Genomic DNA, 25040 nt, shown 5'->3' with positions numbered 1-25040 from the left:
CTTCAGCTCAGGTCATGATCTCACAGCTCATGGGTTCGAGCCCCGCGTCGGGCTCTTTGCTGACAGCTGAGAGCCTGGAGCCTACTTCAGATTCTGTGTCTCCCTCTCTCTGCCCCTCCCCTGCTCATGCTCTGTCTCAAAAATAAATAAAAAAAATATTTTTTTAATGTCATTTTATTAAAAACTTCATCTTTTCCCAGGCAAGCCCCATCAGTTACCTGTTCTCATGCCCTCCTTGTGAATACCTGCTTCCTCTCTCTCGGCTCTGCTGACCTTCTACCCAAATCCCTTCCCCTGCTTTTCTTACTCTATGCTTCTTCATTCTTCAAGGCTCAGCACAGTGGCCAGTGTATTCAGTGAATTATTTTTCTCCTCTAAGCACATGTGTTGTAGCACATGTGATCTTCCCCATGCCCTTTATTGACAATTACATACTTTTTTCCTTCTCAGGTTATGTTTTCTTCACCGCCAGAGAGGGCTGGATTCTTGAGGGCATAAACAGCCTTCTGTTCCTACTGTGTGGTTCCTGCTATGGTCCTAGAGTCATGTTCACACTGCCATTATGTGTTGGGTTAGTTGTCATTTGTTTGCATATGATGGCTTCAGTGAACCACCTTTAAAAAAAAATCATTTCTGTGTTAATTAGATCTTAATGTCTGTTTCCTTTTTATTTTCTTTTTTTCCCTAAAAAAAAACTATTAGATGGCAGTGGGCCTAAAAGAGCACTTTGCCATAAGATGTGTTCTGCCATATAGTTGTTTTCAGAGGTGAATGAGTCATGATGATTTTTTTTTTTTTAGTTGGTTTGTATTTTTTATCCTGTTTGAGTCTTCTGTCATTTCTGTCATTTCCAGTTTCTGTGTCAGCACTATCTTGGTAGGTGTCAGGGTGTGGTGACTCAGTGAACGTCAGGCCCTGAGGCTGATACTCCAAAATAATGACTTATGAGAGACTAATGCAGGCAGAAAGGTATGAGGTTAAGAGGAGATACAGGGGCACACATGAGCTAGGAATACATTGTATTTTAGGAAGGAGTCCAAAATGAAATTTGTAATTATAAATTTATAACCTTGGAAATGATAGAAGTGAAGAAATATCTGTTAAAATACAACTTAAATCATCTTCTGGCTTTCTATCAAAGTCTTTTGTTTTGCATTTATTAGAACAGGACGTAATATTTTATAAGGAATTCTTGAAAGAAACTTGTTTGACATGAGTCCTTAAGTATGCCTTCAGAGGAGTAGATTTATTTATGAGTACTTGATGTGTTGGCTTGCTGGCCTGGAGTAGAGTTGCCAGTGGTCCTACCCCATGTGGCGTTCAGCCCTCTGTCATCTCAGACACACAGGCATCAAAGCGAGGAAGACAGCTTTGTTAGTACCATCTGGCTATACCTCAGAGGCTCGATTCTATTCCTTTGAGGTAATTCTTGATAATATTGGCTTAGATTAGGAGCAAAAAAGAAAAAATAGTTGGCTTAAGTATGTTCTTATTTGAAAGGCACCTGCCATATAAGGTGTTCCTTCTTAATTATTTTTTTCTCTGGGACTCTGTTACACTTCTTTTGTTCTCTTCACTGTCATACATAGTCTCACTGTATTATTCGTATCCCAGTAAGCCTGTTATTGTAAGGAATTCTCACAAAGAATTTAAATCTCAGTTCAAGAGTCCAGTTCAGATTTAGCTGAGAATCTTGAAGAAGAATATTCATATAGGACGTGCGTTGTCCATAAGTTTAATGACTTTTCACAAAGTGAGCATACCTATGAGCAAGAAACAGAATATTACCAGACCCTAGGAGCCCCCTGTGCTCTTTTAATCTCTGCCTAAACCTGGAAGTGTAACCACCATCCTGCCTCCAGTGCCATAGATGACTTTTGCTTGTTGTTGGAATTTATAGAAGTGGAATCTTAGCATACGCTCTTTTGTACCTTTTGTTTAACGTGTTTCTGAGACTGACCCATGTATGTTGCCTTTTTGTAATATTCCATCTGATGAATATACCTCGATTTATTTGTTGCGCCGACAGTGAAGTTTTGCATAGTTGCCAGGTTTTGCTTCTTATCAAGAGTGCTTCCATGAATGTACTTTTATTTGTCTACTGGGCACGTACGTAATTCTCTCACTTTATACCTAAGCATGGAATTGCTGGGTCATTAGGTATGTGTGTATGTGGAGATGCTGCCAGTTGTCAGAGTGGTAGTTTACACTCTCGCCAGCAGTGTACAAGAATTCCAGTTTGAACACAGCTTTAGTCAGTCACATTCCTAGCATGGGAGCCTGACGGGGCCAACTTGGAGCAGATGTCTGGTCAGTTACAATGAGGGGACCTGGGCGGGGGAGTGGAGAATCACATAATACAGACATGGTTTGGGGAAGCCCACCACCGATACACTCTAGCAGAGTAGAGGCAGTTTCTAGGAAATGAGAGATTGAGTGAATCGTGTAGGTCTCCTAACAGGTTTCAACATAGTATTTGCAAATTAGATGCACAAAGAGAAGCTCTGAGTTGGAGGTACAACTTTAAGTCATCAGCAAAGTAATGTAGTTGAAGCCGTGTTACTAGGTGAGAGTGCCCAAAGAGAATTCATGGAGTGAGATGAGAGAGGTTGGTTCATGGTAGAACTCTGGACACCAACATTTAAAGGATGACAAGAAAAGTCTCTAAAGGAGACCAGGAAGGTGTGATCAGGGTCTAAGGGAATGTGGTATCACGGAAGCCAAGAAAGAGAATCTTTCAAAGACAGTGATCAAAACTGGTGATTGCTTTTGTGAAGTCCGTGGCTAAAAAGTTATTCGATCTGGAGGTAAGGAGGTCAGTGGCCTTCTGAGAGTAGTTTCAGTTTCAGTGAACTGGTGGAGCGGAGGCTAAAGTGCAGTAGGTACAGATCAGTGAAAGCTACAGGTAGTAGATATAACAGATGTGGCCCACCCTCTCAAGTCACTTAGCTGAGAAGGGTGAGGATGTGGATTTTGAGAGAAGGCAATCAGAAGGTAGCAGAGACCTGAGCATGCTTACCTGCTGATGGGAAAGTGCTGAGTAAGAAAATACTGAGAACATGGAGGTCTCTAGGGTGGTGGGAAAGGCTGGAAGCTGAGCTCTGGGAAACGTGTTGGTCTTAGGAGGACACAGAAAGATCCCTTGCACTGCCAAAGGTGAGAAAGCAGGGAAGGGTGGAAAGCAGGGAAGGGTGATAGCAGAAGTTTGAAAGAGTCCGTCACTCGGCACATGGGAGGTGAATTAGTTGTTGACTGAATGACTTTATGTTTTCAGGCATTATACCCTGCAGTTTCATTTATCAGTTTTTTGTGCTTCCAGATCTCCAGTGAAAAGGGATCTTCTGCATAGCTTGTGTTGCTCAGAAGAGCAGTTGTTTCCACGTCTACCACCACAGCATGTGTAATAGCTTGGAATTATGGGCTTGCTTAAAGAAATCCAGATGTGTTCCATTTATACGGTGCCCATCTGTTTCCAAGTACGGAACATGTCACGCAGATACCTTCAGGTACTTCTGCAATATATAAAAGTTGTGACTATAAACATATGCATGGACTTAAATCAATGTGTGTATGTGTATTCTAGTACGTACACATGTACACATTAGACCGTATGTAGCCAACTATTCTCTTCAGTTTGGGAAAATAGAACATATGTGTATTGACTTTGCAAAAGGATATGACTGCATTTGGGGGTTGTTTTCAGACCTTGGGCCACATCGGTCTGAATGTCTTTAATAGTGATAAGACTTCATCCTTTCAAGGGGAATTTGATAGTTTCCAGCAGCCCCGTGTTGTTAGGAATCGAATCTGTTGCTTTTTCTTATCCAATTTCCAGGATGTGTCTTAAATCCTTTTAAAGTCAATTCCATGACCTAATGTTATCTGTGGAGTACAATTGAGCAGTCCCTGAAAAGAGCAGTAATAACGGAGTTCTCACTTGTGGATGTGGGAAGGGCACACGGTCGCACCATGTTATTGCTGGAAGCCCCATACTGGGACTGGTGTCACACAGAGTGCTTTTATAGCAGAATAATTAAGGTCCTCCTAAAAAGGCTTATATTTAGAAGCACTCGTTTTTATTTATTTTTCCGTATCAGTGTATCACTGTTGCCTTTCAGCTAAGAAATTTAAACTGCTGCTCTCTGATTTGTATTCATTATGCACATTATGCTAGTTCCTACCGTTGCCCATTAAACATCATGTCTCTTCCTCACCCCACGTCAAACAGTTCTTTCCTTTTTCAAGTAATGCTGCTGCTGCTTTGTTATTCTCGGCTGGGCTAGACTTCTGTTTACACCGTACTTTCTACTTCCTGACACTTGACATTTTCTTAGTGCTAGAATGTAAGGTTGGATCACAACAGACTCCTGTTCTTACTTTAAAGGGATAAAAACAGTGAATTAAAAGAAAATCCAACTTTTTTGTTCAGTCTCCTGATGTGTTTTTTTCCTCCTGGATGTGTTATATTTACTTAAATGGCTAGTCATGGGGTTATTGATACATCCTCTACTAGACTTTAATACTGAAGATAAGTTACCATTTTTTCACATCCAAGAGAAACAATATTACTCAAATTTGACTAGATAGGTAAGTTTTATTTTACGAATAACTGATGCTGTCCTGAAGACATGAGCCCTCTAACAGGTTTAGTAACTGCTGGAAGTCTCAAAATGGGTCACAGGTGGGATATAAATTGAAAGAAGAGCTGAGTTTGGGTGAGTCAGTCTTTTTTTTCTTTTTCTTTTTTTTTAAGTTTATTTTTTTTGAGAGACAGAGCACGAGCTGGGGAGGGGCAGAGAGAGGGGGGTTGGAGGATCCAAAGCAGGCTCCATGCTGACAGCAAAGAGCCTGATACGGGGCTTGAACTCAAGAATCCTGAGATCATGACCTGAGCCCAACGAAGTCTGACCCTTAACCTACGGAGCCACGCAGGTGCCCCTGGGTGAATCACTCTTGATGTGGTTGAGCTCTGCATGTGTGGTGGGTCTCTGTAAGATTTTCAGCATGATCTTTTAATAAAGTCCTTCTAAAAAAGGGCTGTCATAGGATAAATATGATAGTTTCTCTTTTCCACTTCACTAACGTGTCAGGAGAATGCAGTATTCTTAAGGTTTCTAAATGAGAACTTGAAAGGGTATGTGAGATCTTGTGCTTATTTTTTTGTTCTTATTTTTTCCTTTTTAAAAAATTTTCAATTCCCTAAGTAACCATAGTGTTTTACTGGCATGCAGTAAAAAAGTAAAGTTTATTTAATGTACGACCCCTTCTTAATAGGTTACTTCTCTCTGTAAATGGTTATTTTAGTGTTTGTTTAGCGTGTTGTTTTTAGCATTGTTTTATTTTGAAACAATCTAAATGCAGTAGGAAGAAAGTTCAGAAACAAATTGTTGACTGGATGCCATTCCCCCTCAAATACAAAGACGTTCTCTAACCACAAAATGACCATCAAAATCAGAAAATTAACACTAATACATTACCACCGTCCAGTTTGTAGATCCCATTCAGATATTGCCAATTTTCCCGTTAATGTTGTTGGTTGCAAAAAGTTCAGAATCACAATTGAATTTGTCATGTCTCCTCTAGTCTGGAACTGTAACATTCTTTCTTTGACTTGCAGTGACTTTGACTCTTTTGAAGATTACAGTTATTTTGTAGAATGTCTCTTTGGATTTGACTGATGTTCTTTGTGATTTGATTCACTTTATGTATCTTTGTTAGGAATTGCACACGTGTTGCACGTGGTCTCTCTTCAGTGCATGATTTCAGTTTGGCCCCATTACTGATAATGTTCACTTTGATCACTTAATTAAGGTGGTGGTATCTGCAAGACCTCTTTTCTTTGAAGTTACTGTTTTCCCCTTTGGAATTAATGCTTTTGTGTGGAGGCAAATTAAAACTGTGTGTAAGTATCTTGTTCCTTATCAAACCTTAATTTTTAATTATATCAGAATGGACTTAACAGTTTCCTGTTTTCTTCAGTGGGTTATAATCTTTTACTATCATTATTTATTTGAATGCTCAAATGTGTTCTAGATTTGACCATTGAGAACTCCCTCCAAGATGCTACAATTTTTTCATGTGTGTTTCCTATGTTTCACATATGTTTCATATGTGTTTCATATGTGTTCGTATGTTAAAAAATAATAAATAATAAAATAAAAAATAAAATAAAACAATACAGGGAGCACCTGGGTGGCTCAGTCGGTTAAGGATCCAACTTTGGCTCAGGTCATGATCTCATGGTTCAAGAGTTTGAGCCCCACATTGGGCTCTGTGCTGACATCTCAGAGCCTGGAGCCTACTTCAGATTGTGTGTCTCCCTCTCTCTCTGCCCTCCCCCTGATCAACCTCTCTCTTAAATGAATGAATATTTTTAAAAATTTAATTTAAAATAAACAAACAAACAAACAAACTGTAGGGGCACCTGGGTGCCTCAGTCAGTTAAGGATCTGACTTTGGCTCAGGTCATGATCTTGTGGTTCATGAATGAGCCCCACATTGGGCTCTGTGCTGACAGCTCAGAGCCTGGAGCCTGCTTCGGGTTCTGTATCTCCCTCTCTCTCTCTTCCTCTCTCCCACTCCCTTTCTGTCTCTCAAACAAACATAAAAAAGTGACTTAAAAGTGTAAATACATGAAATCGAAATGTCTTATATAAACATATATACGTTAAACATTTGAATCTTTTAAAATGTTCTCTATTTTGTTGGTTTTATTTATAGTTTTACATATTAAAAACCATGAGCTCCTACCAGTACTTCCAATTTCATCCCAACACCACAGCATTCATTCTAGTTTTCTTCTTTACATATTATAGCTCCTTTTTTGGTAGGATAAGTCTGCCTTCCATTAATCTTGGTATATTTGATCAGTTTTCCTGAGCGTGATGGTCTCTCATCTCTGCCACCACCGTTTTCCCTTACCTGAGTTGGGCTCTAATACCTTGTTCTGAGCCTACCTTCCTTGCATATGCCCTCTTCATTCCATTCAGGTCCTAACACCCCACACTTACCCCCTTATGTGGACACCCTCCTCGCCATGCTTAGGCTCTTTACCCCCATGCTGGCTGCCCCTCTGCATGACTGACCTCCAGCCGCCCTTGAAGTCAGACTCCCCACCTTGGGCCAGTCTTCTCCCCCTCCACAAGTGCCCTTTTCAGGAGAAATACTTAGATTGAAGAAGCGTCATGAGTTCCAAGCAGGAAAAATAAAATTACATCTATACCTGACATGCAATGGTGAAACTACAGAACCCAAATGCAGAAAGACCAAAGAAAATCTCACAGAAGATCTTAAAGTTACAGAAGATGTTTTAATTGAAGCCAGAAAGCAAAAGAATATCTTCAAAGTTTTGAGGGGAGATAAAAATCAACCTGGAACATTATGTTCAGTAAACTATCATTTCAACAAAATAGAGGCTGAGAGACTAAAAGGTTGTTACTGAAAGTTCTTTTGTGGAAGAATACAATTGAACATGTGAGAAAACAGGATGTAAGAAGTGAAGAGCAAAATAGGAAACATACAGATGAGTCTAAGAAACAATCACTATATAAAACAATAGTCACAATAACAATGTAGGGTTGCTTTTTATTTTTTTTTAATGTTTATTTTTGAGAGAGAGAGAGGCAGAGTGCAAGTGGATGAGGAACAGAGAGAGAGGGAGACACAGAATCCGAAGCAGGCTCCAGGCTATGAGCTGTCAGCATAGACCCCAACACAGGGCTCGAACCCATGAACCGTGAGATCATGACCTGAGCCAAAGTTGGACGCTCAACCTACTGAGCCAACCGGGCACCCCACAACAATGTAGGGTTTCTAAAAAATAAAGCAGAACTAATTGCTACTTTAATAATAATTATGATTGATGCAATCTAAATCCTTGTTGTTCAGCATCAGGGTAGAGAAGTTAACTTTACACATTAACCAAGTAAGAATGTTGCAGAATGTAAATGGCAAACATTAAAGGGTTAGGGAAAAAAAAACATATACTTTCAGATCAATAGAGAAAAGTAAAGGAGTATTTTTTTTTAAATTAGTTATTAGAATACAAGAAGGAAGCAAAGGAAAATCAAGATAAAGAGAAAACACAAAAAAGGATGGCAGATACCCATAATTATCTGAGCTAACAATAAATGTAAACAGATTAAACTCAATTGTGAAAAGGACAGAAATCGCCCATTAACAACATAGACTGAGGATTCGACTACCCATACAAACGATCTCATTGAAAACAGTACTGAAAGTTACACTGAGCAAAATCTAGTATTTTTTGATACTAAAAAAAAAAAAGAAGGAATAAGAATGCAGAAGAAATATTGAACAAGGAAATGAGTAAAATACAAGAATAGAAGTGAATAAAACTTGATATTTCAAACCCTGTCGTATGCACCTCTTACTGTGGAATGTGTGGCACAGGCAAGTACGCTCCTCGGTTAGATCATTGTTTTGCTTTGAAGCTTGTCCTTGGGTTTGTTAGAGTTTGACCCTGTGGTACATCATGGTTAGCACCTCACACTGAGCTCTTGAGCATTTGTTCGTGATTTCTTTTTGCTTCTTTGTACTCTCCCCCCCCCCCCCCCCCCCGCACAAATCAAACTAATACATAGTATCTCATTTTTTATGAACCGCTCTGACTTGTCTCTAGATTACATTTTAAATCTGCCTAACAAAAATTGCATGTTGTAGCACACAACGGGCAGTTATCTTAACTAGCGCTTGAGTCTCAGGTACCACATGAATCATTAGTGTTAAAATAAATTTTTCTTTTTGATTTGGATTGTCCAAGAGTAGTTTATACATGTTTGAAACAGAACAGAAAGAGAAGTAATGCATACAGCATTTGGCTAATAACCAGCAATAACTTCCACATATTGAGTTGAGTAGCTCAGCAAGACCACGTTTATATCCCTTGGGAGCACTTGGCATTTAAGCAGGTCTTTCCTTCATTGTCTGAACTGAACTCAGCAGGATCCCTGAAATTATATTCATGTGTGTGTGTGTGTGTGTGTGTGTGTGTATGTATGTATTTTCATTCCTTTCTTCCTTTCCTCAGTTCTCTTCTTTCCTTTATTCATTTCAACAAGGAAAAACTTTCAGGAGCAAACAATGAAGGACTACAACCCATATAGAAGATATTAGACGAATTTGCTTGTCTGTTACCAAACATGTTGACATGTTGAAATATTAGAGTATATTGGCTTAAAAGTACATTATTTACAGTTAATAAATTGGTTTTGGCATCATTGTATGAATGCAGTTTCTTAATATTTGTGATAGAAGTACTTAATATTTTTTTCTCTTGTTAGGTCACTTGTGCCGTGAAGCCTTTTTTATTTTACATGGGTTCCAATAGCATAGAGCTGGTTTTAACAAGTACTGTCTGTATCTTCCAAGGTCCCCTTCCTTGCACTTCATCTGGAAACAGAGCTCACTACTTCCCCCAGGTGTGGACACAGCAGAGGATAACCTGTGCCAGGTGCAGTTCCGCATCCTGTTTCCCACACGATGATGGTACTGCCTATGCAGTGAGGCAGTTTAAAGAACGGGGGCTCCTAACTGCTTGTTTTGGTCATTTATTAACAGACTTTAGACAGATTACCTAACCTCCTAGTGTTCAAGTATTCTTAAAATATGGGAAACAACGTGTACATGGATGTTTATAGCAGCTTTATTTATAATTGCCAAATCTTAGAAGCATTCAAGATACCCTTTGGTAAGTTAGTGGATAAATTGTGGTATATCCAGACAATGGAATATTATTCAGCACTAAAATGAAATAAGCAACATGGACAATAATATTAAAATCATCAAACTTGGGGCATCTGGGTGGCTCAGTTGGGTAAGTGTCTGACTTCGGCTCAGGTCATGATCTCAGTTTGTGAGTTCGAGCCCTGTATTGGGCTCTGTGCTGACAGCTTGGAGCCTAGAGTCTGCTTTGGATATTTCTCTCTCTCTCTGTCTCTCTCTGTCTCTGTCTCTCTCTCTCTCTCTCTCTCTCTCTCTCTCTCTCTCTCTCTCTGTCCCTCCCCTGCTTACACTCTTTCTGTCTCTCAAAAATGAGTAAACATTAAAAATTTTTTTTTTTAAATCATCAAGCTTGCTGAGAGACTATATCTTAATTATTCCTACCCCCAAAAAGAAATGGTAATTATGTGATCGGTGCTATTAATATAGCAATCATATTACAGTATATAAATGTATCAAATCAACATGTCATATACCTGTAATGTGCACAATGCTGTGTATCAAATACATTTCAATAAAAAACTTAAAAAAGCTATCAAGCCATGAAAAGTAGAACCACCTTAAGTGCACATACTAAGTGAAAGAAGCCAATCTGAAGGCTACTTATTGTATGATTCTAACTGTACGACCACGTTCTGGAAAAGGTGAAACTGTGGAGGCAGTAGAAGGACCAGTGGTTGCCAGAGGTTGCAGGGAGAGAGGGAGGCAGAGCACATAGGAGTTTTAGGGCAGTGAAATTATTGGGTGAGATGCTGCAGTGGTGAGCACAAGTCACTAAGTACGTGTTAAAACTTGTAGAATATACAGCCAAGAGTGAACCCTAATGTAAACTGTGGACTTTGGGTGAAAATGATGTATCAGTGTAGGCTCACACATTGTAACAAATGTACCACTCTGGTACTGGATGTTGATATTTGGGGGAACTGGCGGGTGGGGTGAGAACTCTCTGTACACTGCTTAATTTGCTGTTCTAAAATTGATCTAAAATATAAAGTCTGTTTTTGAAAATGGAAGGGAGGGGCATGCTGGATTAGCCCCCACAGGCTCTTGTTTATCAACTTGTGTATCAACTCCTGTTCTCTAGTCACTTCCTATTATATCAGTGCTAAGCTAATTTTCTCGATAAATTGAGTGATAAATACATTTGAGTGGAAAAAAGGATGGGAAGTAATAGTACATCTCTCATATCGTTGCTGGAAAGATTAGGAGACTGCCTGTAAAACATTGAGCTATACAAAGAGGGTGAGAAGAGTATTCGAGATGGAGAACAGCATGTACTACATTCCTGAGATCTGAGAAACTTGTGTTCTAGGATTGAGAGATAACCAGTAGGATCAGAGTAAGGCAAGCAAGGGAGAGAGGGATGAGATGAGACTGGTGAGACATGCAGTGTCTAAGTCATATAGCATCACATTGGCCATGATAAGCTTTTATTTTGTTGAAGCCTAAAGGGCAGCCATTGAAAAATTTTAAGCAGTGGAGTGGGGTCATTCTATTTAAAGATCACCTTTGTTGCTTTGAGGAGGGCAGCTTGGAGGAGAGAAAGGGGGGAAGTAAGTAACCAAGTTTGGAAACTATTACAATAGATCATGCTTGGCCTGGACCAGAGCATTAGCAAAAAAAAAAAAAAAAAGTGGATAAACTCTGCAGGTTGAAGGGTTCGGTTGATGGAATTCATGGCATCAAGAATGATTCCTGGGTTTGACTTGAGCAGCTAGCAAGATGGTGGGTCAGTTACTGCAGGGAGAAGGTGGACCCAGAGGAAGAGATTTCAGGGGGAAATCAAGTTTTGTTCTGGATAAATCTAGTTTCAGATGTATGTGGTGATGCAAGGGGAAATGTTAGTCCAACATTTGGATGTCCTACGCTGAACCTGGGGAGAGGTCTGACTAGAGAGTTGAGGGACTAGAGATAGAAGCCTGCTGGTAGTATGTTAAAGAGTGAATGGGAGTTGAGGATGAGGCGGCGTAGACAAGCTGGAAAGGTTTGGCTGAAGAGAGCATGTGAATGGGGCAGCAACCGGAGGTCTATGTGGTTAGTGGAGGGTCTGGAACTTTTTAAAGAGGAGAGAGAGCAGAGCATATTTACCTACTACATCTGTAGTGTGAGAGTGGTAGAGGGAGTTAAGATTTTGAGAAAGTCTGAGATGTAGAAGATGGAGAGCATCTGAGGAGGGCTTGGCCTGTGGGGAGGAAGGTCACTTGATTGCAAGAGAAGGGAAGGAAGTGATAGTAAAACTAGAGTTCTTACGTAGTTCTTACGTAGTTTTTACGGCAGGAAGATGATTGAGTTTAGAGTATGAGTTGGCCGTGGAAGGTAGGTACCCTGGGCAGGGCTTTCCAGGCAGGGATGGTAAAAAGGGCAAAGGCAAGGAAGCATGGCACAGTGTGCAGTAGTCAGGAAACAGCAGTACTTGCGCACGTCTGGAATCGAGGGTTGGGAAGCGGGTGGTGCTGGTGATGGTAAGGTGAGACTGGAGAACCGGATAACAGTCAGCTCATGGAAAGTTTTCTTGGGAACAGTTTCTCTTTGTAATAGAAAAATAGAGGTTCTTAAATCTAGAAGTAGTTTGACTTTATATGACTTCAGAAGATTGGAATAGGTCTTAATGTGGAATGGATTGGTGGGAGGGCCAGTTAGGAAGCTGCTGCAGCGACCTGGGTGAGATGACATGGACCTGAATGAGGGCGGTGGAGGTAGAGACAGGGGGAGAGGGTGGCTTTGGCGACTCCGTGTGAATTAGAGCCAGTAGACCTTAGTAGCAGTTCAGCTGTAACTGCTGGTCTACCAGTTGATTTTTTGGACTATTGTTGTTTAGGATAGCCCTCAGTCCTCTAGTTCTAATAGCCGGTCAGTAGTGGTGTGAGTTCATCAAGGAATAAAGGAGAGGAGCAGCGCTATGGAGGAACAAGGAAGCTCAGTTTAGGAGATACTGAGCTTGAGATACCAGTGGGCTGTCCCAATGAGGACATCTGGTGAGCCTCCAACAGGAATCTCGTTGCTCCCGGGACACCCGATGTGATGTGTCTGTTATTTGATTCTGAACCTTAGGAAGATTTGCTTGTTTGGGGTTCAGACTACTATTAATTTGGTACTGAGTAAAACAACATGAAGCAAAGAAAATATTCCCAAAAAGAAAATTGATAATACACTATCAGGATTCCAAAACTATTACTGCCTCATGATCTAATCATACTGCACTCTAAAGAAAAAAATGCAAACAAAGATTTATGTGCAAAGATGTTTAGAATCAGTTTAGCCGCAATGGTGGAAAATTGAATACGATACATAGATAATAAATTGGAAGGTATACTTTGGTGTTACTGTGGTAATTCTAGATGATGGGTTTTTTGGTGACTTTTCTTTTTGTGCATCTGTGATGTGTAGATTTTCTAAAATGAGCATGCGTTCCTTTCTGATGAGGAAAAATCTATAGAAATAGTGTATAAAATGGAACTGTCCAACAGTAGGTAAATAGTAAATTTTGGCACACCCATAGGATAAGTGGTTATAGAACGTTTAAAATTTTGTTTATGAAAAATCTTTGAGGTAGGTGAGTGCTTATAAAACATTAATGGTCAGCTCTCTGTGGACTACGATTACATGAGTGTCTATATCTGTAGAAAGGCTGGAATAAAAAGCCAGGGGGTGGTGGGATTGTAGATGCTTGTCTTCTATTTCTCAAGTTGCCACAATTTTCTTTTCTTACATTTCTTTTTGTCTTTTTTTTTTTTAAATTTTCTAGTTTTTAAAGGGCTTTTTACTGCTTTTTTTCTACTTTCCTTGAAAAAAATTTTTTTTCCCCTACCACATTAGAAACTGTAGATTGAGTAGTTTCCTTTAAGTGTAAGTCTTACGTTTTCATTGTCTTTGCCCTCCTCCTGAATTTGACAAGGATCTTCACATGTTCTAAGAATCCGTTCATTGTAACACACCCAACCTTGTTTAGTTTTCCACTCATTTTAACATCAAAAGATGGTTTAAAAATTCTTAAAATGAGTTGTTTATTTACCACCATATTTTATAGCTTTGGTGTTTGTATCAGTTTCCTAGGGCTTCCATAACAGATTGGGTGACTTAAACAACAGCTTTGTTTTCTTACAGTTCTGGAAGCCAGAAGTCTGAAGGAAAGGTGTTGGCAAGTTTGGTTTCTTCTGAGGCCACTCTCCTTGGATTGTAAATGGCCATTTTCTCATGGTGTCCTCGCAGGGTCTTTCCTCTGTGTGTGCACATGTCTGTGTCTGAATCTTCTCTTATAAGGACACCAGTTATACTGGATTAGGGCCCACACTCATGTCCTCATTTTGACTTTATTACCTCTTTAAAATACATTTACATTCTTAGGTCCTGGACATTAGGACTTCAACATGAATTTGTGGGTTTGAGGGAAGACATGACACAATTCAGCCCGTTAATGGTGTTCTCTTGCATTCTGCTTCCATCTGGGTTTAGTTCCATTCTTCCTGAAGAAGTTCTTTAATAAAGATGTATAGGAGAGAAACTGTCATCTCTGTATATCTGAAAGCTCTTCATTTCCTTCAACCCTAAGTAAATATTCCTGAGTATAGTGTTCTGGGTCGATGGTTATTTTCCCTTAGCACCTTAGAGATATTCATATGTTTATTTAACATATTTATTGAGCCCCTAGATTGTGTGTCAGGTGCTGGGGATACATACAGCCATGAACTGGACCACCTCCCTGTCTGTGCCCAGGGAGCATGCACTCTAGTGGGAGGAAAGGGAATAGCATTTGTACAGGTTGTTGTCATTTCTCTAGGGTAAACAGCTACGGGTGGAATTGTTGGGTCACCCAAAAAACTGCCAGAGGTTTTCCAGAATGGTTGTGCCATTTTACATCCTTGCCAGTAATGTGTGAAAATTAATTCCTTTTTAAAGTTTCTGTATCCTTCTGTGCTGTGCCTGGTGAAATATTGCCTAGCTCATTAGTTTTCTATTGATTTTATCCAGTCTAATATTTTTCTAGTCCATTAATCTGGCTTTCTGACACATATGTAGAGTTATTTTTCTGTTTCCAGAAATTCTAATTAGTTGATCGTAGTTTCTTGTTTTATTTCTATTAGTTTAGTATGATAATTTTTTTGTTGATTTTTCTGGAAGCTAATTCTCCCTTTTATCTCTTTGAAGACCCTAAATATAATTTACATTAAAGTCTGTTTTGGATGACTCTCATTTTTATTTTCCATAAATGGAATTAATCTTCAAAGTAAATTTGTTGGTTCTTTCTTAGCATTTAATTTCTCATAAATTAGAATTTTGGATTATAGACTCTAGGAGTTTATTTTTCATTCTGTACTCACCCCTTCTGGCTAGTAATTTTACATTGCTTAAAATTGGGATCCTATGGCCAGAGCCCAGAATCGGCTCTTAAATTGCCATCTTAACATCCCTGTACTGGAATGTTGCAGCGTTATTGGAGATTCCACAGATCAAGTCATTAGATTATTCGAAGGCTTAGGGCACCTGGGTGGCTCAGTCAGTTAAGTGTCCAGCTCTTGATTTCAGCTCAGGTCATGATTTCAGGGTCATAAGATCAAGACCCCACATCAGGTTCCATGCTTTGCATGGAGCCTGCTTAATATTCTCTCCCTCCCCCTCTGCCCCTCCCCTGCTCCCTCTCACTATCAAAAAAATAAATAAATAAATATCACTGGAAGGCATGCCATGGGTTGCTTTTAGTTCCTTCTACCCTAAAAGAGTCAAACTCTCAGGTACTTCTTACAATTTTCAGAAAAAAAGGTAAAAATATGACTGTCACGGAGTTATAAAAATGAACACATATTAAAGAATTTACTTAACTCTTAGGAAGTAAAGGAACCAGGCAGATGTTATATTCAGCCAAAAGGAAGAATGAAAAGTGCACAAAATTAGATGGAAAAAATAATTTTAAAATGAATTGCAGTTAGAGATAAAACTGGTTAGGGGTGTGTGTGAGTAGTCAATTGGATCACTACCAGATTGGACGAAATTTATATACTTATCCGTTAATTACCTGTGGTTTACAGATCGTTGCGGAATGGCTCCAAACCGGTACAAGGGCCAGAGTGTCTTAACTTGAAAAAGTGTGCTGTAGACAAGGTACATTTTTCTGTTGAAACACTTTCTTCCATAGGACCCAGAATCTAGCTGACTATCCACTTGGGCCTCGCTTGTCACATTGTGTTTCTGTCTTGTTTCTGGTACAAGGAGATATGTATGATGGTTTTGAATAGAACAGAGGGGTCCCTTAAGTGTGAATTTATACCACCATCTTGAATGGAAACTGCATCTTGATTTTATTAACAGTAATAAAGATAATTAATCTAAAATATGGCAGAGCTCTAGAAAAAGTCTAATCTTGTTAATTGACCCCAACACATGCTCATTATATATCTTCTTTCTGTTAACGTCTGCGCCCATTTACTTGAAGGCTCAAACAAACCTCTCCCATATTAATGATTTCCTTTTGTCCTCTTCAAACTAGAGCTGTCTCCTCTTTCTCATAACCCATGTCTTCCTGCACCCTCTGCCTGTCAAAGATCAGGGGAGCTGGTATATCTTGAAGCTTGGATTCCAACTTGTTCTAACTGCAAAGCCTGTGTTCTGTCCAGGAGACCATCACCTTGCAGGAAGATTTAAAGAAGAAATGGCTTTTGAGCTGGACCTGGAGGGAATGACAGGATTTGCTAGGCAGAAGTGGATAAAGAAGGCACTTTAATGATAAGTCCATGGCTCTTGGCTTGTTTCACTGCGGCCTAAGTTCGTGCTGTAAGAGAACAGTACGTGATAAAGCTGTGGAGGTGGGTTGGTCCACACTGCCCTTGCTGAACTCATAAACTGTGCCTTATACTTTGTTTCACTTAATCTTTATACCAGCTCTACAAGGTAGAGAATTCCCACCTAACCCTTGAGAAAACCAAAGCAGAGTTAGCCCTATGACTTCTGTGATCTCCCAGCTGTTAAGTGGCTGAATTGACTTTAGAATCCCAGTTTTTGCATATCCAGGGCCACTGTTCTTTCTACTTTACATAGGCTGTTGAAGTCTAAGGAGTTTTCAGCAGGTTGTAAAGTGATTAGAATTATATTTAGGAAAAATACATACTGAAGAGAAGCCCGAGTCCTCTTTTGTCATGATACTGAGTGTCCTTTGAAGGCAGTAACCCTTGACCCAGCACTAAACACTTGGTATTCAAAATGATTTTGTGCAGAAATTTCACATAGTTCCCTGAAAGCCATGGAGGGTCCCCTAGAACTCAGCTACTCAGACTCAGAGCATAATCTTCACACCCTTACTTCAGACCTACTAGATCAGGAATCCCAGGGTGAAGTCCAGGAATCTGTGTTTTTAGCAAGCCCTATCTTCTTAACAACAGATGGTATTGGAATATTCAGGTGATTCTTTAAAAAAAATTTTTTTTTAACTCTCTTCCTTATTTTTCCCTTTACTCCTTCTTTCCTTTTTTCACTTTCATTTTTCCCGCCAACACTTTCTTTTTTATTAAAATTTTAAAAATGTTTGTTTCTTTCTGAGAGAGAGACAGAGTGCGAGCGGGGGAGGGGCAGAGAGAGAGGGAGACACAGAACCCAAAGCAGGCTCCAGGCTCTGAGCTGTCAGCACATAGCCCGATGCGGGTCTTGAACTCACGAACCGCGAGATCACGGTTAAGCAGCCGAAATTGGATGCTTAACCAACTAAGCCACCCAGGCACCGCTCTTTTTAAAAATTTTTAATGTTTATTTATTTTGAGAGCAAGTGAGCACACGAGCAGGGGAGGGGCAGAGAGAGGGAGACGGAGAATCCCAAGCAGGCTCCACACTATCAGCACAGAGCCAGACGCAGGGCTCAATCTCACAAGCCATGAAATCGTGACCTGAGCTGAAATAAAGAGTTGGATTCTTAACCCACTGAGCCACCCAGGCTCCCCTATTCAGGCGATTCTTAGAGGCATACACATGCTTGAGAAAGCCTTGGTATTTTTCTCTGGCTGCTCTGCCTTTCAGCATTTCCTGGGTGACAAGTGGTTGCCTCTAAAATGATTTCCTCCATAGTAGACCAGAAACTTCATCAGCACATTAAGTGATAATGGGTACTTCCTGATGAGGAATTATCACTGGCATCTAGGAACCTGACTCATAGACTGTCTGGCTTTATACAGACCCTAGCATAAAATTTAGTATGTAAAAGTGGTCATCTATAGAAAAAAGTCTGGACAGATACATGCCAAATCACTGTTAGAAAATTATGCATGGCACTTGTGGAAGAATGGTAAGGTAGACTTTATTCAGGGAGACCACAGCAGTGGGGTTTTGCAGTGGGGGGAGAGATGGGCTCAAGTCTGAATACAACAAGGAAAAAAACGGGAATTTATTTCCAAGGAGCAAGGTGAGGTGGCGGTAGGAGCAGTGGATGGAAAGTTACCAGGATAGGGTAATTCTGTGCTAAACTGACCTACCAGGATTCTTGCTGAAGCCTGACTAGAATGATCAGATAATACCAATACCTGGGGGATTGTGGGGAATGAGGAATTTGATTAGATATCGGGGGGGGGGGGGAGGATTCTGGCTAAACTGACAGGATTCTTGCTAAAACTGGGTTCTTAGAGGACATGCCCAAGGATGGGGCTCCATCAGGCTTAGAGGAGCTGGACTAAAGTTTAGTCAAGAAGAGAGTCTTTATCACCACTAACAGCGATGATCTCTGGGGGAAGTTGTGGGATGGTGCAGAGGTAAGGGAAAGGCTTTTAATTTTTATGCCCTACATTTTTATTAGACTTTTATACATAGAGAATCATATCATTAAATGCATTTATATTACTTTTTTTTTCTTTAACATTTATTTATTTTTGAGAGACAGAGCACAAGCAGGGGAGGGGCAGAGAGAGAGCGAGACACAGAATCTGAAGCAGGCTCCAGGCTCTGAGCTGTCAGCACAGAGCCTGACATGGGGCTCGAACACATGAATTGTGAGGTCGTGACCCGAGCCGAAGTCGGAGCTTAACCGAATGAGCCACCCAGGCACCTCTATATCATTAAATATTTTTAAAGAAGTATTTTGGTAGAGAATTGTGATGTGTTTTCAAGTGGATATATTTTTCTTAGTTTCTTATACTTTAACTAAAAGTAGTAGGAAACAAAAAAACAGTAGTACAACATCCAGTATGCAAACTTGGAAAACTTCTGCATATCTTTACTCATTGAGAGCTACATCTGTTTTAAGAAATAATCAGATTTTTTTTCTTTTTCATTGTATTATTTTTAGAAATAAAATTCAAATGAAGTCTTAATATGACAGATATCTTGTAACTAATAGCCTGTGTTGTGTTTAATACTAGAAATATGTATTTGGGTTTTTTTGTTTGTTTGTTTGTTTTAAATTTTTTTTTTTTTTCAACGTTTTTTATTTTTATTTTTGGGACAGAGAGAGACAGAGCATGAACGGGGGAGGGTCAGAGAGAGAGGGAGACACAGAATCGGAAACAGGCTCCAGGCTCCGAGCCATCAGCCCAGAGCCTGACGCGGGGCTCAAACTCACGGACCGCGAGATCGTGACCTGGCTGAAGTCGGACGCTTAACCGACTGCGCCACCCAGGCGCCCCTGTATTTGGGTTTTTTTAATGTTTATTTTTGAGAGAGCATACAGCGGGGGGAGGGCCAGAAAGAGAGGGAGACAGAATCTGAAGCAGGCTCCTCACTGTCAGCAGAGCCCGACACGGGGCTCAAACTCATGAACCTGAGGTCATGACCCGAGCTGAAGTCTGACACTTAACCAGCTGAGCCACCCAGGCACCCCTAATACTAGAAATATATATTTGAATGTTTTGTTTCACTTACTGAGAACTTTGTTTTGATTTTGAGCATAATGGAAACATCATTTGAGTCACTCATTGTTTCATTTTTCATAGCAGTGAGCACATTTTTAACTACCTGATTTAACAGTGCCGACTCACGTAAATGAAGGGTTGGAAATCCAATTTGGAAAAGAATTCTTCATTGCATAGTTACTGGAAAACTTATTGCTAGTAAACTCTTCGCAAGGTGATACAATAAAAAACAAAACGAAACAAAACTGGATGTTGTGACCATGGTACTAATTCTTCTGGAACAGGTTCTTTTGCCTGTGAACCGGGTTTTCAGTGCCCTTTCTTTCTACTGACTACCACAGTGTCTTTGTGCACATAGTGCACCATGATGTCATCTGGCCTTCCTTTGGGTCCAGTACAATTGTAAACGCAAGCACCAATGCTAAAACATGTTCCATAGAAAAGTGGCCATTTAGATGTTTTAGGACCAGCCATTCTATCAGGTAGAACTTTCTGTGATGATGGAAATGTTCTGTTTCGGTGCTAGCATGGTAGCCGCTAGGCACACGGAGCTCTCGAGCACTTGAAATGTGCAAAGATACTGAGAAACTGAATTTTTAGCGATAATTTTAATTTTAATGGTCACATGTGGCTAGTGCCTACCATATGGGACAAGAAAGCAGTCAGAAAGGTGTAGTGAGCTTTTCCAGGGGTTTATCTGGGAAGCTGAAGTTTTTATCATGCTGGTCCCGTAAGGTTAAAAAAAAAATCTTCTGGTAAAGACACTTATTTCAACTTTCCCACTTTTTCTAAAGAAGAAATAAACTTTCTTACAGGTTTTGTGTGTGAAGCTGTGTGGAAATCTAAAATACAGTCAATCACATCTTTATAGTACAGTGGTGCCCCCTGATGGTAAGCTTTCTTATCACTTCTTTGATTCCTACGCTAATGTGTTTCCATTTTTCCAAATAAAAGGAGAAATATGGGTTTTGAACAAAAAGGACTTTCTTATGCCCCTCCATGTTCTCCCCACCCCACCCTTAGTTCATTTCCTCCCTCTCTGCTGCCATAATGTCTCTGATGTCTTTTGGCAAACTTCCACCCCATCGATCATAGGATTTATAGATGAATTAGAAAGTTTCTGCCTTGAAGAACTTAACTCTTCACCTGGCAAGACTTTAAGCAGATAATTATAATAAAATGTTATAGAATGCTAGAGAATATGTAAATTGTAGTATAATGAAGGCCCTATAGTAGTGCATTATTACAGGAATTCAGAGGGTTATGAATTCCATATTTAAGCGTTCCTATAGAATCTTGTATTTTAAAGTTGTTTTTTAAAAACTAAATTTTACCTATTCCTGTATTCCTACTTTTTTTTCCTTAACAGAAATAACCGTTAATTATAGACATGGCCTTCCCCTGATAACCCTTACTTTGCCATCCAGAAAAGAGCGTTGTCAATTTGTGGTCAAACCAATGTTATCAACAGTTGGTTCATTCCTTCGGGACCTACAAAATGAAGACAAAGGTGTCAAAACTGCAGCCATCTTGACAGCAGGTATATATATATTTTTTCAACTTGTCTTTTTTTTCTTCTTCTGAACCATTGTTTTGTTTCTGTTCTAGATAGTTGATTCTTTAATTCATTATATAATAAATGATTGACCTTTATTGTGTCCATTTTTGTATATCTGTGATATAAAAAAATTAACTCTGTTGAATAAAAAATTAATGGGATAAATTTAATGTACGTTTTAGTTACTTATTTCATAAACTTAGCCCCAAGGTTTTTTCTGAGAAAATTTTAATGACACAGAGGCTACAAATAGAGATAAATTACCAAATTTTCATTTTTATTTTATTGTAGTGTTACATGCTCAGAATAAACTTATTAAAGTGTTAATGATTACTGTTGCAGTTTTGAAAAGGAAATAAATATTCTTCCCTCTCCAAGTTCAGAACCAAATAAGGTATAGATACAGAAGTTGGAAAAATAGAAATTAAGAATTTATTTACTCAACAGATTGAGCATCTAATATATGCCAGGCAATGTGCTAGGTGCCAGAGGCAAAGAACAATAGAGATTAAAACAAAACAAAACAAAACAAAAAACACAAAACCTCCTGCTCTTATTGAGGTTGTATTTTAAGAGGAGAAAGAAAAAGATAAAGAAGTAAAATATGCAGTATGTCAGATAATGAATATTGCCAAGCAAGAGCAGAGCGGGGACAGTGGTGGGGAGGGAGGTGCTCTCCAGCGGGGGAGTGTAGTGTGGTGGTAGGTGCCCACGAATGGGGGGTGTGGGGGAGTGTGGTGGAGGGGGAGATGCTCACAGAGTGGGGGGCTGTGTGCTGTGGCAGGAGGTGCTTTCAGAGTGGGGGGCTGGGGGGGGAGGTATGGGGAGGAGATGCTTTAGGGGAGGTGGGGTTCCGGGGGTGGGGAGGGTGCCCGCTAAGTCACCCTGGAGGGAAGACCTGGAAGGGAAGAGGGAGCTGTGTAGATGGGAGAAGTTCAGCTGGCAGAGGCCCCATTGTGGGAGCCAGCCTCACTGTGACTGCAAAGGAGGCAGCTGGGTGGAGGTAAGATCAGAGGGACAGGTTAGGGAAAGCTTTTTTATGGGCTGTTGTAAGTACTTTGGATTTAACTGGAAGGGGAGCTTTCTTCCTGATGAAACCAGGATTAGAGAATAAGGTTTTAGTCCTGTGGCCACTGTGACCTAAAACTTCATCCCTGAACTAGACTGAACCGTCACGGGAGCCCTGAACACCCGTGGACCATCACTACAGGGCCAGCGCGCCTGCCTTCCTAAGCTCCTGAGAGCAGGCAGGTGTGAGCCCAGTGGGGCACTGAGCACAGTACTCGCCTGGTAGTATGTACCCTGTAAGCACCCCGTGAGTGAATGATACAAGCGAGGTGAAAGCAGTGAGTGAAGTGTATACCCAGCTTGTTTCTGAAAACCTAAGTAGCTTCGAAGCATAAAACACAAAGGAAAAGACTGGAGATCTTAGAGAAAAATGTCTCTTTGGACTGAGTGAAAACACTGTATTGGGGTTTAAATCGATACTTGCCCAAGAATAGGTGAGAAATGCAAGGCTGCATCATTAGCCCCTTCGAAGTGTTTTTTTTGCATCAGTCTTTTGCTGTTCCTGTATTAGTATAAAGGATAATGTAGTACTTCAACTGAGAAACCATACTCAGGTGATTTCTTTTTATAGTCCTATTTTAAGGAGCAGGTTTGAAGTCATTTAAATGTAAATTTTTAAATGACACTTGCAAAGTCACATAAAATGGTTGGGTGGTTACTGATCTTTAGAAAAAAAAAAAAAAGAGGCTGTGTGGGTGGAATTTGCCTGCATTTAATTTGGGCTTGAAAAGAGTGTTCGAAGCTTGTCACAGTTTTGCCCATAGTGTGGGTTGAATTATTTGGCAATTCCTGGGAAAATGATGTCACCCCAGCTGATGAACAGGAACCCAAACAGCCAAATTCGAGGAACAGACCCAGGTGCAAACTGACTCGCTGCCTTCTGGAACAAAAGAACTACAGAGAGCCAGACTGGAGGCAGACAGCCGGGTTCTTCCCAATTTTACAAGCAGCATTACTGTTGTCATGCATATTAATGTAGCTGAAATAGCTTTGGTTGAATGTAGCCAGGCAAATGCCACGCTAGGAGAAGATACATGTCCTGGACTTTATATCACTTCTATGTGGACTGTTCTAAAGGGAGAAACCCCTACCCAGCGCCAGTTTTTTGCTTTCTTAAAACCTGGATTACATTAAAGGTCAAAAATATAATACAAACTAGGCTATATGAGAGCTTATGCAAAGCACGCTGAGGTTAAAATTTTTCAAGAGATTTTTTTTTTTTTTCTGAATTGTTCCTAGGATATTTGAAATTACTGTTAGAATCTTTCCTACCACTTTCTAACTCCATAAAATAAACTGCACACAAGCAGATTACCCTTTAGGTTTGATTATGTTTATTACCGTCCCTAGCACCCCCATCCCCTAGAAGCTTTGCCTCTATTCACCTTTCCCCAGCTAGAACAGCAGGGAGCCCTGTGTGGTAATGGTTGGCCATGTATTTGGCCACCTAGTTTTAACAAATCAGTCGCCTCTAATAATTTAAAAGTAGGCTTTTAAATGCTACCTGTGTGCCTTACACATTCCAGTCAGGGGCACAGCTGTATGTAGCAGATAATGGACTCTGGCTGAGCAGAGGAAGGTGTCAGCTCTGGAGATTGGCATTTGACAGAAAGCCAGGCTCAGAAGAAGGCAGGAAGCGAGGGAGGATGTGCGCAAAATCCAACTTAGCCTAAGATCCACCTGATGGGCTCCACTCATCTGCACCCCCACCCCCATGACACCTCCAGTGCTCTGGCTGTGCTGTGAAGAGTTCCCATCTCCCCTGAATCTTCACATGACCTTGGCAGAGACAGTCTCGCCAGGAACATCCACCTGGATCCCAGCTTCCCTGACAGCGAGAAAAGGGAGCACCTGCCTGCTCTGGCTGTCTAGTGTACTCAGAGGTAGAACAAGAAGGGAGGATTCCCACCCCCCACCCCATGGGAACAGTATTGGGTATTAGCCCCCCAAAAAGAAAATGTCCACTACTGTATTGTAAGGACCTGGGTTAGTATTTTTCTATATGTTGGAAAATGGTTCTTATGTTCTAAAACAAGGACGTAATTTTGCTTTGTGTATTTTCTTTCAGATGGCCGTGAAATTCCAGCTGCCACTTTAATGGAAATTTTGCTAATGAATGATTTTAAACTTGTCATTAACAAAATAACATATGATGTTCAGTGCCCTAAGAAAGGTAAGAAACACGACTGTGCAACTGTCTTAACATTTCCCTTTAGTGGTGGGACTTTTACAGGGAGTAAGCCTAAGAATCTTTTAAATTAACCAAATGACCAAGAAGGCTTTGGAGAACTGATGCCTAAGGTTTTCTAGCTGGGGTATGAATGATCAGTAGAAGTTGCCCAGCAGGGCTTTTAGTCTCATAGACTGTTTTTACACTTCTGAAACTTCACTTTAGGATCTTGAAATGCTTAATCTGAAATTAAGGCTTAGAAGTAGGCCTGAAAATCATGAATCTAAGTGTGTATTGTACAATGCTTAACTCTTTTTTTAAAAAAAGAGACTTGTTTTTTTTTTTGTTTTTTTTTTTTAGAGTAGTTTTAGGTTTGTCGGCAAGATTGAGCAGATTAGTATATAGTTCCCATATTCTCTCTGTCCCCTGCCCCATAGCCCTCCCCACTATCAAGCACCAGAGTGGTATATTTGTTACAGTCTATGAGCCTACACCGGCCCATCATTATTACTCAAAGTTCATAGTTGACATTAGGGGTCACTCTTGGGTTTTGAAAAATGTATAATGACATATATCCACTATTATAGTCTCATCTAGAGTAATTCCACTACCCAAAGTCCTCCGTGATCTGCCTGTTCATCCTTCCCTCCCCCCTAACCTCTGGCAACCAGTAATCTTTTTACTG

General features: G+C 40.2%; 1 protein-coding gene across 1 annotated transcript in view; it reads left to right on the top strand.

Annotated features, from left to right (window-relative positions):
* The first annotated feature begins 3319 nt into the window (after nucleotides 1-3319).
* The window catches only part of MCUB (mitochondrial calcium uniporter dominant negative subunit beta), a 37756-nt gene continuing 16035 nt past the window's right edge, over nucleotides 3320-25040 (top strand). Inside the window, 5 exon segments of the mRNA XM_019417380.2 lie at nucleotides 3320-3506; nucleotides 9391-9472; nucleotides 20375-20450; nucleotides 20929-21099; nucleotides 24254-24358. Coding sequence (XP_019272925.2) covers nucleotides 3397-3506; nucleotides 9391-9472; nucleotides 20375-20450; nucleotides 20929-21099; nucleotides 24254-24358 — 544 coding nt within the window. The 5' untranslated portion in view covers nucleotides 3320-3396.

The sequence above is a fragment of the Panthera pardus genome, unplaced genomic scaffold (assembly GCF_024362965.1).
Source record: "Panthera pardus isolate Hobbes unplaced genomic scaffold, ASM2436296v1 HiC_scaffold_13, whole genome shotgun sequence".
Classification (NCBI taxonomy): domain Eukaryota; kingdom Metazoa; phylum Chordata; class Mammalia; order Carnivora; family Felidae; genus Panthera; species Panthera pardus.
This window is presented reverse-complemented; position numbering and strand designations above follow the sequence as displayed.